We start from the raw sequence: 16,045 nt of genomic DNA on the forward strand, positions 1-16,045 counted from the left end.
GAAGGAGCGGCGGAAGCTACTGATGGAGTTTGATCTGTTGTTTACGGGGAAGGCAGTGGAGCAGCTGAGGAAGGCGAGGGGGCGATCTATGAGTATGGAGAGAAGGCCAGTAGAATGCTTGCACACCAGCTAAGGAAATTGGAAGCGGTCAGGGAGATAGGTAGAGTGAAGGACAGAGCTGGGAACACGGTCTTGGACCCAGCAGGGGTGAACAGGGTGTTTAAGAGTTTTATAGCCGGCTATATGAGTCAGAGCCCCCAGCTGGAGTAGAGGGGATGAGGCAGTTCCTGGGTGAGTTGAAGTTTCCAAAGGTGGAGGAAGGGTTGGTGGAGGGGTTGGGAGCCCCGATCGGGATTGAAGAAATAGCAGAGGGGCTGGAGGCGATGCAGTCGGGTAAGGCCCTGGGACCGGACGGCTACCCAGTGGAATTTTACAAAAAGCTCTCTGGGCCCTCTGCTGATGAGGATATTAAATGAGACAAGGGAGCGGGTAAGTCCTCCCCCAACAATGTCACATGCCTCGATCTCACTGATCCTGAAGCGGGATGAGGACCCTGAGCTATGCGGGTCACACAGGCCAATTTCCCTATTGAATGTTGAGAAGGAGGTGGAGTGGAGGTTGTGGGGTGCTGGGATGGGGTGGTGGGGTATGGGGGCAGTGGGTGGTGTGTGGGAGGTACGGTGGTACCATGTGTGCCATAGGGACTCCACAACTCAAGAGGACGCTCACTTGGTTCCCCGATACAGACCTCTGCCTGGGCGACTGCCGCTCTCCGGGCCCACCGGCCAGGTCCAATGCCCGCTGCTCCGAGGCAGTGAGGGGCATCAGGTGCTGTGCCCCCCCCCCCCTAATCTGCTCTCTGTCTCTGCAGTTGTGCGCCACCTTCTCCTGGGGATGGAGGGACAGAAAATGCACAGTGTGAGGCAGTCAGACGCGGGCAGCACAGGTGGTGGGCAGCTAGTGGCCTGGTTATTCAGGGCACCCGGCCATGGTGGGCGGTATGGGTATTGGCATGAGGTGCAATTTGGGGTGACAGCAGACTGTCGGCGTGTGGGGTTCAGTCACCGTCTGGGTGGGAGGGTTATGGGTGTGTGGGAAGGAGGCCGGTGTCAGGGGAAACGTGCTAGTTACTTACACTGGCCGCCCGAAGGAGGTTGTCCAGCTTTTTACAGCACTGCTGGCCAGTCCTGGCGGTGGGGCCCACAGCGCTCACGACCTCTGCCACCTGCGCCCAGGTCCAGTGTACAGTGGTGGGTGGCAGCCTCCTTCCCACTCCAGGGAACAGGGTGTCCCACCTTTCCTTCACGGCTTCCAGCATAGTCTCAACTCCACATCAGCGAAACGGTGTGCCGCTCCTCGGGGTGCCCTCTTCCTGGCTTAAATGAGGGTGTACAGGGAGTGGACTGCTTACATATGGCTGCAGCTTGAAAGGTTCTCGAGTGCCAATCCTGAACCCGGCGAATTGGATGCCATAATGCATTGGAATTGCACTAGTTTCATGTGGTGCCGGTGCTAGCCCATTAATAGGTCTGAATTGCTCAGGGACCAGCGCCGCTTTCGGGCTCATAGAACACCATCGATTCAGTCCCGTCATCAGCACTTAGTCTCTGAAATGGAGAATTCCAGCCCCTGTCTTTGGAGTGAAGAGGAATCATGAGTTGAAATAAAAGGAAGGCTTCTCAGAAGCATTGATATGGAAGGAGGGGAAATGGAATAAATTTGTTCTGGGAAGTGGGTTGGGAAGAAATGGGAATCAGTGAAGCGATCGTCCATATTGGTCGGGAGCCTTTCCCCAAAAATGTAGACAGAGAAAATGTATCCAGTTCAGGGCGAGAGCAGGAAAACACTCTAGTTCAATTATTCATTCATTCATTTTTTGGAAAAAGATGTGAAGAAGGGAACTTGCGTAGGTCCAGAATGTTCCACATATCACATGCAAAGGCAGGCATAGCTAGGGCTGTGGAGGGAAGGTCTCCAGAGGAGGGGAAACTTGTGACAGTCATGGAAATGATCACTTGATGCTCAGTCCACCTCTTCCTACCTCCACCTCCTCCTCCATCACACCGAAGCTTGGTGTGGAAAGTATTCCTATTTTGATTCAGTGTCTGAGGTCTGTAAAGATTTATATCTAATCGACTTCAAATATATTATTGTCGCTACTTCAAATCTGAGATAAAGAGATTTCAGATTGATGTAAATTTGTCAGTTATTTCCTCCCCAGAGCAAATTCAGAGTAGAACTGAAATTTTACATTGTGGCTGCATTGTAAATGGGCCAAAAATAATTGAATAATTTCAATGTAAGTTAAGTAAGAGAACTGTGTGTTTCAATTTCAGGTACCTGAATATATTTACCCACCTGACTCTGTGCCAGCATATTCATCAATCCTGGTACCAAATGTAGACAATGTCTGCACCGATCTTCTTATGCACACAATCATGAAACAGGAAAAGGCTGTGTTGCTCATCGGTGAACAGGGAACAGCCAAGACAGTTATGATCAAGGTATGACATTGATGCCTACAACTTCTACAACAGCCTACAAATGGGTGGCACGCTAGCACAGTGGTTAGCACTGTTGCATCACAGTGCTAGGGTCCCAGGTTCAATTTTCACTTGGGTCACTGTCTGTGTGGAGTCTGCACGTTCTCCCTGTGTCTGTGTGGGTTTCCTCCGGTGCTCCAGTTTCCAACCAAAAGTCCCAATAGACGTGCTTGTGAATTGGGCATTCTGAATTCTCTCTCAGTGTACCGGAACAGACACCGGAGTGTGGTGACTAGGGGCTTTTCACAGTTACTTCGTTGCAATGTTAATGTAAGCCTACTTGTGACATTAATAAAGATTATTATGATTTTTATTGTAAATTCAGATATGCATAAGCATAACATCAAAATATTATATGTATATTTTCACTGTTGACAGAATAAAACAGCTCAAGGTTCTTCACAGACAGTATACACCAAAATATGACACCAAGCCAGATAAAGAGATATTAGGTCAGATGATTGAAAGTTTGGTCAGAGAGGCAGGTTTCAAGAATTGTCTTAATAGAGGTAGGAATGGAGAGGTCAAGAAATGTAGGTGGGGGGGTTGGGGGGGGGGGGGGGGGGGGGGGGGCTTCCAGAGCATAGAGAGAACCTAGGCAACTGAAAGCATAGCATGAAAACATGTAGCATTACCATGGACAAAACTGAGTACAGTCAAAGTCAAGCTTCTGGCTCCACAAGCAGCTTGACTATCCGGGAGGAGAGGAAGAAGGAGGGAAGAACGATAGTGATAAAAGATTCAACAGTTAGGAGAAAAGACAGGTGATTCTGCAGCCGCAGATGTGACTCCAGGATGGTGTTTTGCCTCTCAAAGAACAAAGTAGGAATGTCACTGAACGGCTTCAGGGAATCCTAAAGGGGGAGTGAGAGAAGTCAGAGGTCATGATACACGTTGGTACCAACGATATAGGTAGAATGAAGGCTGAGAAGTTGCATCATTAATTCAGGGAACTAGGCAGCAGATTAAAACGCAGGACTTCAGAGGTTGTAATCTCTGGTTACTCCCTGTGTCACATGCAAGGGAGTAGATAAATAGGGGAATAGGGCAAATGAATGTGTGGCTCAGGAGTTGGTGCAGGAGGGATGGTTTTAGATTCCTGGATCACTGGGACTGTTTCTGGGGAAGGTGGGATATGTGCAAATGGATGGTCTGCACCTAAACCAGAATGGGATCAATACCTTTTGTGAGTGGGTTTGCGAGTGTAGTGTTGGGAGGAGTTTGAACTAGTTTGCTCGGAGGTGGGGGACGCAGAGTATTAGGGACACAGCATTCTATACTAAAAGAACCAAGACAGAAGGAGTTCAGCCATGTTGAATTCCAACGGAGTAAGGCAAACTGGAGGGCCTCTACTTTAATGCTAAGAGTATTATCGGTAAGATTGATGAGTTAAGGGCGTGGATTGGCACATGGAATTGTGATATTGTTGCCATCATAGCAATATGGTTAAGGAAGGGGCAGTGCTGGCAACTCAACATTCTGGGGGATAGGATCTTCAGAAGAGACAGGAGAGGGTGTAAAAAAGGAGGTGGTGTCCCTAATTGTTATTGATATATATAAATGATATAGATGAGAATTGGGGAGGGGGAGGGGGGGGTGGATAATAAATAAGTTTGTGAATGACATGAAGAGTGGCAGGGTGGTTAATAGTAAAGAAGAAGGTTTTAGGTTGCAGGAAGATGTAGATGGGTTGGTCACATGGGCAGATCAGTGGCAGATTGGATTTAACCCTGAAGAATGTGAGGTGATACACTTTGGAAAGATTAACAAGACAAGCGAGTACTCAATGAATTTCAGGACACTAAGAAGCTCAGAGGGATCTTGGGGGCGGCAGGACAGGTTAGTAGGATAGTTAAGAAGGAATATGGGACACTTGCCTTCAACAGTCATGGCATGGATTACAAAAGGAAGGAAGTTATGTTGGAGCTGTACAAAACTTTGGTTATGTCACAGCTGGAGTACTGTGTGCTGTTGTGGTCGCCTTACTGTAGGAAGGATGTGATTGCACTGGAAAGGTTGCAGAGGAGATTCACCAGGATGTTGCCTGGGATGGAACATTTGAGCTGTGAAGAGAGCTTGGATAGGCTTGGGTTGTTTTATTTATGAAGTGCACATGCCAGCATTGGATTCTGGTGGACACAGTAAGAGGTTTTACAACATCAGGTTAAAGTCCAACAGGTTTGTTTGGAATCACTAGCTTTCGGAGCACTGCTCCTTTCTCTGGTGTTTTATTTAGAACAGAGAAAGCTGAGGTGTATATGACTATGAGGGCTATGGAAAGGGTGGATAGGAAGCAGCTGTTCCCTTTAGTTGAAGGGTCAATAACAAGGGGGGCATAATTTTAACGTGAGGGGTAGGAGGTTTAGAAGGGTTTTGAGGAAAACATTTTTTACCCAGAGGTTGGTGGGAGTCTGCCTGGGAGGGTAGAAGTGGAATTTGTGTAGATGCAGTGTAGTTTTTTTGCTGCAGACTTAATGGGTCGAAGGGCCTCTTCTGTACAGTATGACTCTATGGGGAATTCTCCGCTCCCCACGTGGCGTGGGAGAATCGTGGGAGGGCCTCCCGACATTTTTTACGCCCCCCTGGCGCCCTCAGTGATTCTCTTCCCCCCGCTCGGAAAAATCGCCGCTCGCCGTTTTTCACGGCGAACGCCGATTCTCCGAGCCTGATGGGCCGAGCGGCCGGCCTTTCACGCCTGTTTCACCACGGCAGCAACCGCACCTGGTCGCTGCATTCGTGAAACGGGCGGCAGATGCCCGTTTGGGGCATCTAGGGACCCGATTTGGACGGGAGCACCGCGACTGTGCACGGGAGGGGACAGGCCCGCGATCGGTGCCCACCGATCGTCGGGCCAGCGTCCAAAACGGACGCACTCTTTCCCCTCCGCCGCCCGGCAAGATCAAGCCGCCACGTCTTGCCGGGCGGCAGAGGAGAAAGATGGCACCGCGCATGCGCGGGTTCGTGCTGTCTGCGCACTGATGTCATCTGGCGCGATGAGGTCGCGGCCAGGAATGATGGGGGCCCGCTCCTAGCCCCCCGGGTGGGGGTGAATTAGGTGCGGGGAGCGGGCCCCGAGGCTGTCGTGAAGCTCGGCCGATTTCACGACAGCCATCCCGATTTTTATCGGGAGCGGAGAATACCGCCCTATAACTCTATGATTTTAGATGATATATGGAAATTATAGAAAAGGTAACATGAAATAGGTATTTTTAACCAATTGAATAAGGAATTAACTAGTGTAACTACTGAGAGATTGCTGAAAAGAGAGACATACTGCCAAAGCTTCTCGTCTTGCACGCATCAGTAAATTGACAAATTACTAACAATCACCGCATTTTATACTACAAAACTAAAGGATGTTGATTGGTTGGCACGTCAACTCTAATTAGCCAAGGTGCTTTGCCATGGGGAGAGGAACATGAAAGTATAAGCTCCCCTAGCTCCCAGATAATTCAAAATACACACATAACTTGAACATATTCCTTTTGTTTGCCGAGAATAGATCCTTACATATGAATGTATGTCACAGAATGTCCGTAAACAGAAAGGTGTCTTAATTTAAGTGGTGGCATATTTTCCACAACCCCTCAGCTTTAATATAATCCAATTTCTATTAACAACTCCAGAGCAAACTCGAGATATGATAAAATCAGAAGGGCATTTTATTTTACACACACTCAAAAACGGGGGTTTGCGGTGTTGCTACATAACCCCCAGTACGTTCATACAATAAAAGAGGTATAACAAAAGAAAGAAGTATAGGGAAAAGACCACAGATCGAAGATTGTTTCACCTATGTCCAGAGACCAGAATCAAAGTCCGATGGTGTACTCTTTCAGGGTCAGCAGTTTGAAGATTGCTGCTGGATAATTTGCTTTCCGACTAGTCAGGAATTCTACAATGAGGTTGGCGCGTAGAGACAAATTAGACTTGGAGGCACTGGTATAGAAGTTCAGACGATCTAGTGGAAACAGTGTAGATGGGGGCCAGTCGTTCACCTGAACCAAACCCTTGCCCTGAGCTGCTGCTTGATGAATAATTTGAGTCTGAGTTTTCCAGCTCCACAAGGCAATATTACATGTTCCAGCAGTTTGGGAGGGGGTGTAGGGTCATGTGATATGACTCCCACTTCAGTTTGGACAAAGGATGTATATTCCTTTGTCTGAATTCTTGAGATGGTTAATGTTTCATCCACTGTTGTTTCTCTTCCCGTACCTAGTAGTGCACAAGGCAGATTTCTTTCACCTGTTCCCATAGTGAGGTTTTTCCTGGAATGGGTTGCAAATCTGTCACCAGAGGCTTATAGCTTGAGGGGCGCCATTCTACATCAAGTATGGTTGACCAGGAGTTTCTCCCATTCTTACTGCCTGCCATCGGCATGGTAGAAGGATTCTGCAGGCTGTTACTCAACCTGTTTAGCTGCATTATGAACGCACCTATCGGGCTGTATCACAGCCTGGTATGGCAACTGCTCGGCCCAGGACCGCAAGGAACTTCAGGGAGTCGTGAATACCGCCCAGTCCATCACACGGACCTGCCTCCCATGCATGGACTTCATCTACACCTCCCGCTGCCTGGGGAAAGCGGGCAGCATAATCAAGGATCCCTCCCACCCGGCTTACTCACTTTTCCAACTTCTTCCATCGGGCAGGAGATACAGAAGTCTGAGAACACGCACAAACAGATTCAAAAACAGCTTCTTACCCACTGTCACCTGACTCCTAAATGACCCTCTTATTGACTGACCTCATTAACACTACACACTGTATGCTTCATCCGATGCTGGTGCTTATGTAGTTACATTGTATACCTTGTGTTTCCCTATTAGGTATTTTCTTGAATTCTGTTTAATTCCCTTTTCTTCCCATGTACTGAATGATCTGTTGAGCTGCTTGTAGAAAAATACTTTTCACTATACCTCGGTACACGTGACAATAAATAAATCCAATCCAATCACCTTCCTTAACCGAATCCTGGGGTAGGACTTGAACCAACAGCTTTTGGGTTAGAGGCAGGGAAGCTTTGCACTGCACCACAAGACCTCTGTTTTGTTCATTACTAATTTCAGAAAGAGATTTCAGGGTCATTTGTCCTCATAGACTGATTGTCTCCAATGGCCAGGAACAATTCTTTGGGATTTGATCTCTGCCGCCACAGGGGGCATTAGCTCTTTGTTCGATATAATGAGGGAGCAACGGTCCTGAATACCAGGAAACTCCTTTTTTGTGAGCCATAGCCAGTCATGGCTTCAGTCATTTTAAAGCCTTTGTCCAGTTTTTTAAAAAAATGTATAAATTAGCCAGGATGATATTTAAATAAAAGCCCTTCAGTGCAGAAGGAGGCCATTCGGCCCATCGAGTCTGCACTGACCCTCTGAAAGAGCACTTTACCTAGGCCCACTGCCGCACCTTATTCCCATAAACCTACCTAACCTGCACATTCCTGGACACCAAGGGACAAGTTTATCATGGCCAATCCACCTAACCTACACATTTTAGGGCTGCAGGAGTGAACTGGAGCAGCTAGAGGAAACCCATGCAGACACTGGGAGAAACTGCAAACTCCTGGAATTTAATCAGTCTATGAGGACATAGTTACCCAAGGCTGGAATTGAACCCGAGTCCCTGGTTCAGCAGTGCTAACCACTGTGCCACCGTGCCGCCTAATATTTTATAACATATTTTATAAAATTATAGACTCAGGTCTTGGCCCTGGGACAGTAGATATTAACGCACTCAAGATTGTTCAACAAGTGCCACCCAAGGTTGGAACTACAGGAGACATTTTGTTTTGGGTTTTGCAGGTAGGGACTCATTGAGAATGGCAATCTGCCGATTATGAACAATAAAATGAACGTGCTCTGTGATTTGATCAGCCAAGTTCTGGAGTGTACAGCCTGTTTACCTGACAATGCACCAGCACTGAAATTCATATATGACAGTACTTAATTGTGTGGTAGGTAGAAGATATTTTCCGACAGATAGCAGAATCCTATTAGCCTTATGAACAACCTAATAAATACAGCTCCAGCCATTTAATCACCTTGCAAGCTTTACACAGAAATAAAGTGGATCAAAGCTATCCTGTGGGACAATGGCTGCCATGACCAGATTATTGTTAATTATGTATTGCACAAATTTGAAAATGGGCCAATGGCTACCACTTCCGTACCATAAAAATGCCGGATCCACCTTACCCTGGAAAGGCAAAGTATCTCTAAAATCTGAAGAACAAGTTAAAGAAGCCTTTTCATGGGGCTACTATGCAGTGGCCATGTGGGTGGTATTTTCCCCAAAGAGGATTCTGCCATCAGAATGGTGCCTCCCCATCATGATGAAAATCTGAGCCTTTCTGTCTTCACAGAGGAAGATGCAGAAAATATCCATGAAATACTGGAGAACCAGGGACTAGAGAGAATGAGGAACTGAAAGAAATTAGAGTTAGTTAAAAAGTAGTACTGGAGAAATTAATTGGACTGAAAGTTGCTAAATCCCCTGTACCTGATGATCTACATCGTAGAGTCTTGAACGAGGGGGCTGCAGAGATAATGGATGCATTGGTGGTGTATAGAATTCTATAGATTCTAGAATGGTTCCTGAAAATTGGAAGGTGGCAAACGTAAACCCCAATTTAAGAAAGGACGGAGAGATCTACAGAGCTGTTAGCATGACATCAGTAGGAAAAATGCCGGAATCTATTCTGAAGGATGTTATAACTGAACACTTAGAAAATAATGGTAGGATTGGGCAGAATCATCATGGATTTATGAAAGGGAAATGTCTGCATTGGTTTCCTCCAGGTGCTCCGGTTTCCTCCCACAGTCCAAAGATATACGGGTTAGATGGATTGGCCATGATGAATTTCCCCTTAGTGTCCATGGATGTGTGGGTTAGGTTATGGAGATAGGCTGGGTGGATGAGTGAGTGGACATGGGTAGAGTGCTCTTTCAAAGGGTCGGTGCAGACTTGATGGGCCAAATGGCCTCCTTCTGCATTGTAGGGATTCTATGATTCTATATAAATACTGTGGCTACAAGAACAGGGAATTCTGTGGTGAGCAGCTCACTTTTGACTCTGCGAAGCCTATCCACCATTAATAAACCTCAAGTCAGGAGTGTGATGGAATACTCTCCACTTGCCCGGATGAGTGCAGCTCCAATAACACTCAAGAAGCTCGACACAATCAAGGACAGTGGCAGCATTGTGTACTATATGCAAGATGCACTTCAGTAACTCACCAAAGCACCTTTGACAGCAACTCCCAGTCTTTGATAGCAATTTCTATCAACTCAAAGACAGGGGGAGCAGATGCATGAGAACATCACCAACTGCAAATTCCCTTCAAAGCCACTCACCTTCTGACTTGTAACTATATTGCCCGCCGTTCCTTCACTATCATTGTGTTGAAGTATTGGAACTCCCTCTCGAACAACACATGAACTGCAGCAGTTTAAAAAGGTGGCTCATCTCCACTTTCTCAAGGTCAATTGGGAATGGGCAATGAAGTCTGCCCCAGCCAATGAAGCCCACATACTGTGAAAGAATACAAAATACACATGGGAGTCTTTCTTTCTTTATGTTACAATGGTAATGACATTTGAAAGATACCTAATGGACTGTCAAGCACTCAGCTTAGAATAATAGAGGTTCTGCAGTTTGTGGTTTGGCATTTAAATTATTCAAAGAGAATATCTTAAAAAGGACTTAACTAATGTAATGAAAATCTAAAATTGCTTCCTCAATCATCTGGGACAGGCAAGCACTGTTTATGTAATTTAAATTTACTACATATATGGATAGACAGAGATAACTTATGTTATACTTCGCTTAGAGGAAATATTCTGATGATTGTTATATTTGTGAATTGTATCTGAGGTATTAATTTGGGTTGCACATTAAATTCCAGGGCTACATGAGTAAATCTGATCCCGAGGTCCATGCAACCAAAAGTTTGAACTTCTCCTCTGCCACCCTGCCAAATATGTTCCAACGGAGCATTGAAAGTTATGTGGATAAACGAATGGGTACAACATATGGCCCACCCAGCGGCAAAAAAATGACTATGTTTATTGATGACATTAATATGCCTGTGATCAATGAATGGGGTGATCAGGTAAATCTGTTCTTTAGCTCAGTCATTGAAGCAATTAAACTAAATTTATTTTGTGCGCAAAGTAATTTACTTTTAAAAGGAAAGTTGACACAAAATCCTTAAGCAAAAAAGAAATTTTGCAAAGGCATTCTATTCAGCAGTTTGCACAAAACCTCCATAAGGTAAATGTCTGCTTATTAAACAGGTAACGAATGAGATTGTCCGACAGCTGATGGAACAGAAGGGTTTCTACAATCTTGAGAAACCTGGCGAGTTCACCAACATTGTTGATGTACAGTTTGTCGCTGCTATGATTCATCCTGGTGGTGGCAGAAATGACATCCCTCAACGTCTCAAAAGGCAGTTTGTAATTTATAACTGTACATTACCATCAAATGCATCCATCGATAAAATCTTCAGAACTATTGCAAGTGGCTATTTTTGTGAGCAGCGTGGTTTTCCTGCAGAAGTTTGCAAGCTAGCCTCAGCTATAGTGTCAACCACTCGCAAATTGTGGCAGGCTACCAAGATTAAGGTACGTTAAATTAAATACCAACATCATGCAGTACATATTAGAATGGTGTATATAAGGAGCTAAATATAAATCAAGTGGTTAAGGCTGACAATTGGGAGAGAAAAAATAAGGAGTACAACGAGGAAGCAATAGAAACAGGAGTGACATGAGGGATATTTCATCGAGCATCATTTGTCTAAGGAAATGTCGAAAGTGCTTTACAACCTCAGTAGGTGCAAGGAAAATTGACACCAAGTGAACCAGGGAGAGATTAGACAGAGTCAAGAGATGGTTTTCAAAGAATTTTTTTATAGCTGGACAAAGGCTAAAACATTTAAAGAGTGAATTCCAGAATGCATAGGGCCATGTAAGCTCAAAGTTCTGACACCACTAATGATATAAATGTACAGAGTGATGAGTAGGGGAATGGACACAATGGGCTACATCTTTGCCACTTAGGTGGATAGCTTGAGTTGAGATATTTCTTGCCTCGATAGAAAGTCTCCTAAATGTCACAACCTTTGCTCTGGGGCAGGGGTGGGTACAGGGTAGAATTGGGCCTTCTGACCCAGGAAACAGAATGTAGGCAGCCATGGGGATGGCTGGTTGCTAAGCTGGACTGGCTATATAAGGCCAGTCCAGTTCTCTAGGATTTTGCCCCAGATATATTGAAGACTGTTAGTCCCTCGGGCCCTCGCCCCTCCCATCCCCCACCCACCCCTCATACCACTTCCTTGCTAACTCATGCGCCCTACCCACCATACATGGTCCCTCATAGTTCCCCACCCACCTCATAGCCCCTTAAAGACCCATGCCAACTCATGCCCCCACCCATCAACCATGGCTCCTCATATCCTCCATGTCAACTTACACTAACTCATAGCCTTTCCATACCCATTCACCAGTATACACTATGTACAGGACCAATAAGCCATATAGTATCAATGGCCTCTCCAGAATTTCATGGCAAAAACACCCATTCACAAACTTCTTGGGGGAAAAAAACTGCTGTTCCACAACTCTGTAAAAATGTCAATCAGACAGAGCTTTAAACTGTCAGTAAAACTTCATTCCTTAACATCTCTTAATCTTGTGCAAATAAACATTGACAGAAGAGATCAAAGAAAGAATACCTTCTTATAACCCCTTAAAGATCAATCAGCAAAATCAGCAGTTCTCCCCAGCCGTCAAAACGGAAGCCCCAATGAAAGAATCCTTTTATTTGTTTTGGCTGTCAGCCAAACGTGCATATTAATGATGGGTTTAAGAACCCTTTCAGTAGAACTGCCTCATTAAATCAGATTACCTCCAAGTGCTGGACAGGCACCCTGATTAAAAAGCTTAATATTGATGATAAACCCATTTTCAACAGCCGCAATACTGTTCCAAGTTGCTATCTTTAAACAGATTAAATAATAAATTTCAATGGAATGAAGAAAGGGTTGATTTAGCACAGTGGGCTAAACAGCTGGCTTGTCATGCAGAACAATGCCGGCAGCGTGGGTTCAATTCCCGTATTGGCCTCTCTGAACAGGCGCTGAAATGTGGCAACTAAGGCTTTTCACAGTAACTTCACTGAAGCCTACTTGTGACAATAAGCGATTTTTAAAAAAGAAACAATTTTATCTGCAACCCTGTTTCATGGTAAACTTAACATTTGTGATTGTACAAATTAATCTTTGTGGACATTGAACTGTGTATAACCAGCATCCAGGCTACAATCTCCTGATTTCACTTAAAGCAGGACCCCCACCTATTTTTCTCCAATGAGCATCTATCATCATTTTGAACACTTTAATCAAACCATTCCTTAATCGCCAATGTTCTAACAAGGGAAGCCTTATTTTTTCAAGCCTTTCTTTATATTCAATATTTCTCTTATAAGGCAACAATCTTATGAATCTGTGCTGCCCTGCCATCCTTGATTCATTACCCTCCCTGCGTTACGGAGCCCACAGTACTCCAGCTGTGGTATTTTAAGATATTACTTAGATTCACTATTACATCTCAATCTTTAGAGTATCTACCTCTTGCCATAAAACCTAGTATTACATTAGTTTTATCTTAATTGGCCTTATCAACTTGAGATATTGCTTTTAATGCCTTGTGAGTTGGAGTTCCAAAATCCTTCTGCTTTTCCACCACATCCAATCTTGCCCCAGATGTATTATTGTTATACTACATAACATTTACTTACATGGAATGCAGTTCAACAAATCAGATATACAGGTCAGCACAGCTGGAAAATTGGAATTGTTTCAAATCCAGTAAACAAACTTCCAACCTGACTCTTCTGAGAATGCAATTTGATGGCATTAAGGGCTTTTTTTTTTAGTTTGTATCGGCACCAGGGAACTTCACCCACCCCCAAGACATATTGGAAAGTAGCAGTCAAACTGCTTGTGATTTTCCAGTTTGTACTGTCAGTGGTCTAGAGTTCCTGCCACTGGTGCAAATTCAGAACAATATTCCAAAGTGTCTTTCTCTGCAGGGCCTCATCCATTCATTTCTAGAGTGGTCATTATCGATAGGCAACTTGTAAAACTTCAAGAGAAGGAACAGCATGAAGAGTGAAACTATGGAAAATGCACCCTGAAGAAAAGACAGTGATGGCCAAAGGGAAAGCATGCTAAGGAGGGACACATGTTACTACTTGTGAGCTAGCAGGTCTTCAGCGATGGAACAGATTAACGAGTTCACTGATCTCACTTTGTATCCTCGGTTTTTGGTCATTTTTTAATATAACTTTTGCCCCCAAAATTTTGTTTTACAGATGCTGCCCACTCCAGCCAAATTTCATTATATTTTTAACCTCCGTGACCTTAGTCGTATTTGGCAGGGAGTCCTAACTGTCACGTCTGAAATTTGCCAGTCTCCGGACGTGTTGGTGCCACTATTTCTGCATGAATGCACTCGTGTTGTTGCAGATAGATTTACCAATCAGCAGGACAAAGACTGGTTTGAGAGTACACTGAAAAAGGTTAAACAATATTTTTTCTACCAATCCAATCTGCCTCAAAAGAGTTTTTGAAGCAAAAGTTGCAACACTTGTAAACACTATTAGGTGGAATATAAGCACTCTGTGATAAATGTGCCATTTTAGATAAGTCCTTTATTAGTGAAGGATATATATTTCAGTGTGTGGTGTATTTAAGAGAATTAAAATGAACATATAAGCAACAATGCTCACCTTATTCCATGATGTGGAGATGCCGGCGTTGGACTGGGGTGAGCACAGTAAGAAGTCTTACAACACCAGGTTAAAGTCCAACAGCTTTGTTTCAAACACTAGATTTCGGAAGCACTGCTCCTTCCTCAGGTGAATGAAGAAGTATGTTCCAGAAACATATATATAGACAAAGTCAAAGATGCCAGACAATGCTTAGAATGCGAGCATTTTCAGGTAATTAAATCTTTACAGATGCAGAGATAGGAGTCACCTCTTTAACCTGGGGTTACCCCTATCTCTGGATCTGTAAAGATTTAATTACCTGCAAATGCTCGCATTCTAAGCATTGTCTCGCATCTTTGACTTTGTCTACATATATGTTTCTGGAACATATCTCTTCATTCTCCTGAGGAAGGAGCAGTGCTCCGAAAGCTAGTGTTTGAAACAAAGCTGTTGGACTTTAACCTGGTGTTGTAAGGCTTCTTACTGTGCTCACCTTATTCCAATATAAAAGTACCAGCCAAAATATCTGAACTAAATATTCTGCAGATATGAAATGTTTAGATTTTACTGAATTTACAATCGTAGTTTGTTGCTAAAAATATCTGAAAATATATTTGTCTTTCTTATTTTCCTATTTCTGTAAATTTATTTAAAATTTAGTGACCATTTGTACAATTTAGAATAACTATTATGTTTTTAAATCTTTGCAACCCATGTGCCACAAAGATGTGTTCATATTAAGAAATATTTACATATTTTGCTTAATTGTTGTTGAGGTAAGAGATCAGAACCACACTCTGAAGCAATCAGGTGCAATGTTTTATTTTTGGGCTTTACACTGAAATATGGTTTTGCAGTCTTGAGTGCTCGATTGGGTTTGATGTCATTTGTCTCCCACCAAGCATTTCCAATTAGCAAAGCATTTACCTTGGTATTTTGGTTGAATCTTTCATGTTCATTTTAGCTGAACATTGTTGCTTGACATCACATTAGTCTGTTTCTGTTAATTTCTCACTAATTCATAAAATGTAGGGAATTGGTATTAAATCCATATTTAAAAGCTTACAAGGGCCAGGAAAGAAAATTGTATTTAACCAGTGTGCTACATTCCTACAATGTAGACAGGGTGTTAACAATGTGGGGGTGGTAGAATGTTATCCGGTAACTATGTTCAAGAGTTTGCAAAGCATTAATGACACAATCAAAACAAGCATAAATTAATGGGGAAGAAATTCAATTCATCACTCTCTTGCTGTAAAGTCAGCAAAAGATCTTTGAGTTTTGTTGTATGATATGCCACACTTGCACCCATCTTATATAATTTCCTTACACATGCAAATTAGGGTTCTATGACAGGTATAGGACTCTAAATGCAAAATTCAGGTGCAAATTCATAGAGCTTGTACTGTGTGATCCAACTCTTTGTTAGTGTTGAGCAACTGTTGAGGGTAGCATGGTGGTTAGCATAAATACTTCACAGCTCCAGGGTCCCAGGTTCGATTCCCAGTTGGGTCACTCTCTGTGTGGAGTCTGCACGTCCTCCCCCTGTGTGCGTGGGTTTCCTCCGGGTGCTCCGGTTTCCTCCCACAGTCCAAAGATGTGCGGGTTAGGTGGATTGGCCATGCTAAATTGCCCGTAGTGTCCTAATAAAAGTAAGGTTAAGGGGGGGGTTGTTGGGTTACGGGTATAGGGTGTAGGGTGGATACGTGGGTTTGAGTAGGGTGA

At 44.1% G+C, this 16,045-nt stretch overlaps 1 protein-coding gene across 2 annotated transcripts in view; it reads left to right on the forward strand.

Annotated features, from left to right (window-relative positions):
* Positions 1-16,045, forward strand: part of dnah5l (dynein, axonemal, heavy chain 5 like) — a 493,661-nt gene that overhangs the window by 269,565 nt on the left and 208,051 nt on the right. For both annotated transcript variants that reach the window (XM_038797876.1, XM_038797875.1), the window contains exons 51-54: positions 2,337-2,504; positions 10,449-10,655; positions 10,840-11,169; positions 13,922-14,128. In XM_038797876.1, the coding sequence (XP_038653804.1) occupies positions 2,337-2,504; positions 10,449-10,655; positions 10,840-11,169; positions 13,922-14,128 (912 nt within the window). The remainder of the gene's footprint in view (positions 1-2,336; positions 2,505-10,448; positions 10,656-10,839; positions 11,170-13,921; positions 14,129-16,045) is intronic.

The sequence above is a fragment of the Scyliorhinus canicula genome, chromosome 5, assembly GCF_902713615.1.
Source record: "Scyliorhinus canicula chromosome 5, sScyCan1.1, whole genome shotgun sequence".
Lineage (NCBI taxonomy): Eukaryota > Metazoa > Chordata > Chondrichthyes > Carcharhiniformes > Scyliorhinidae > Scyliorhinus > Scyliorhinus canicula.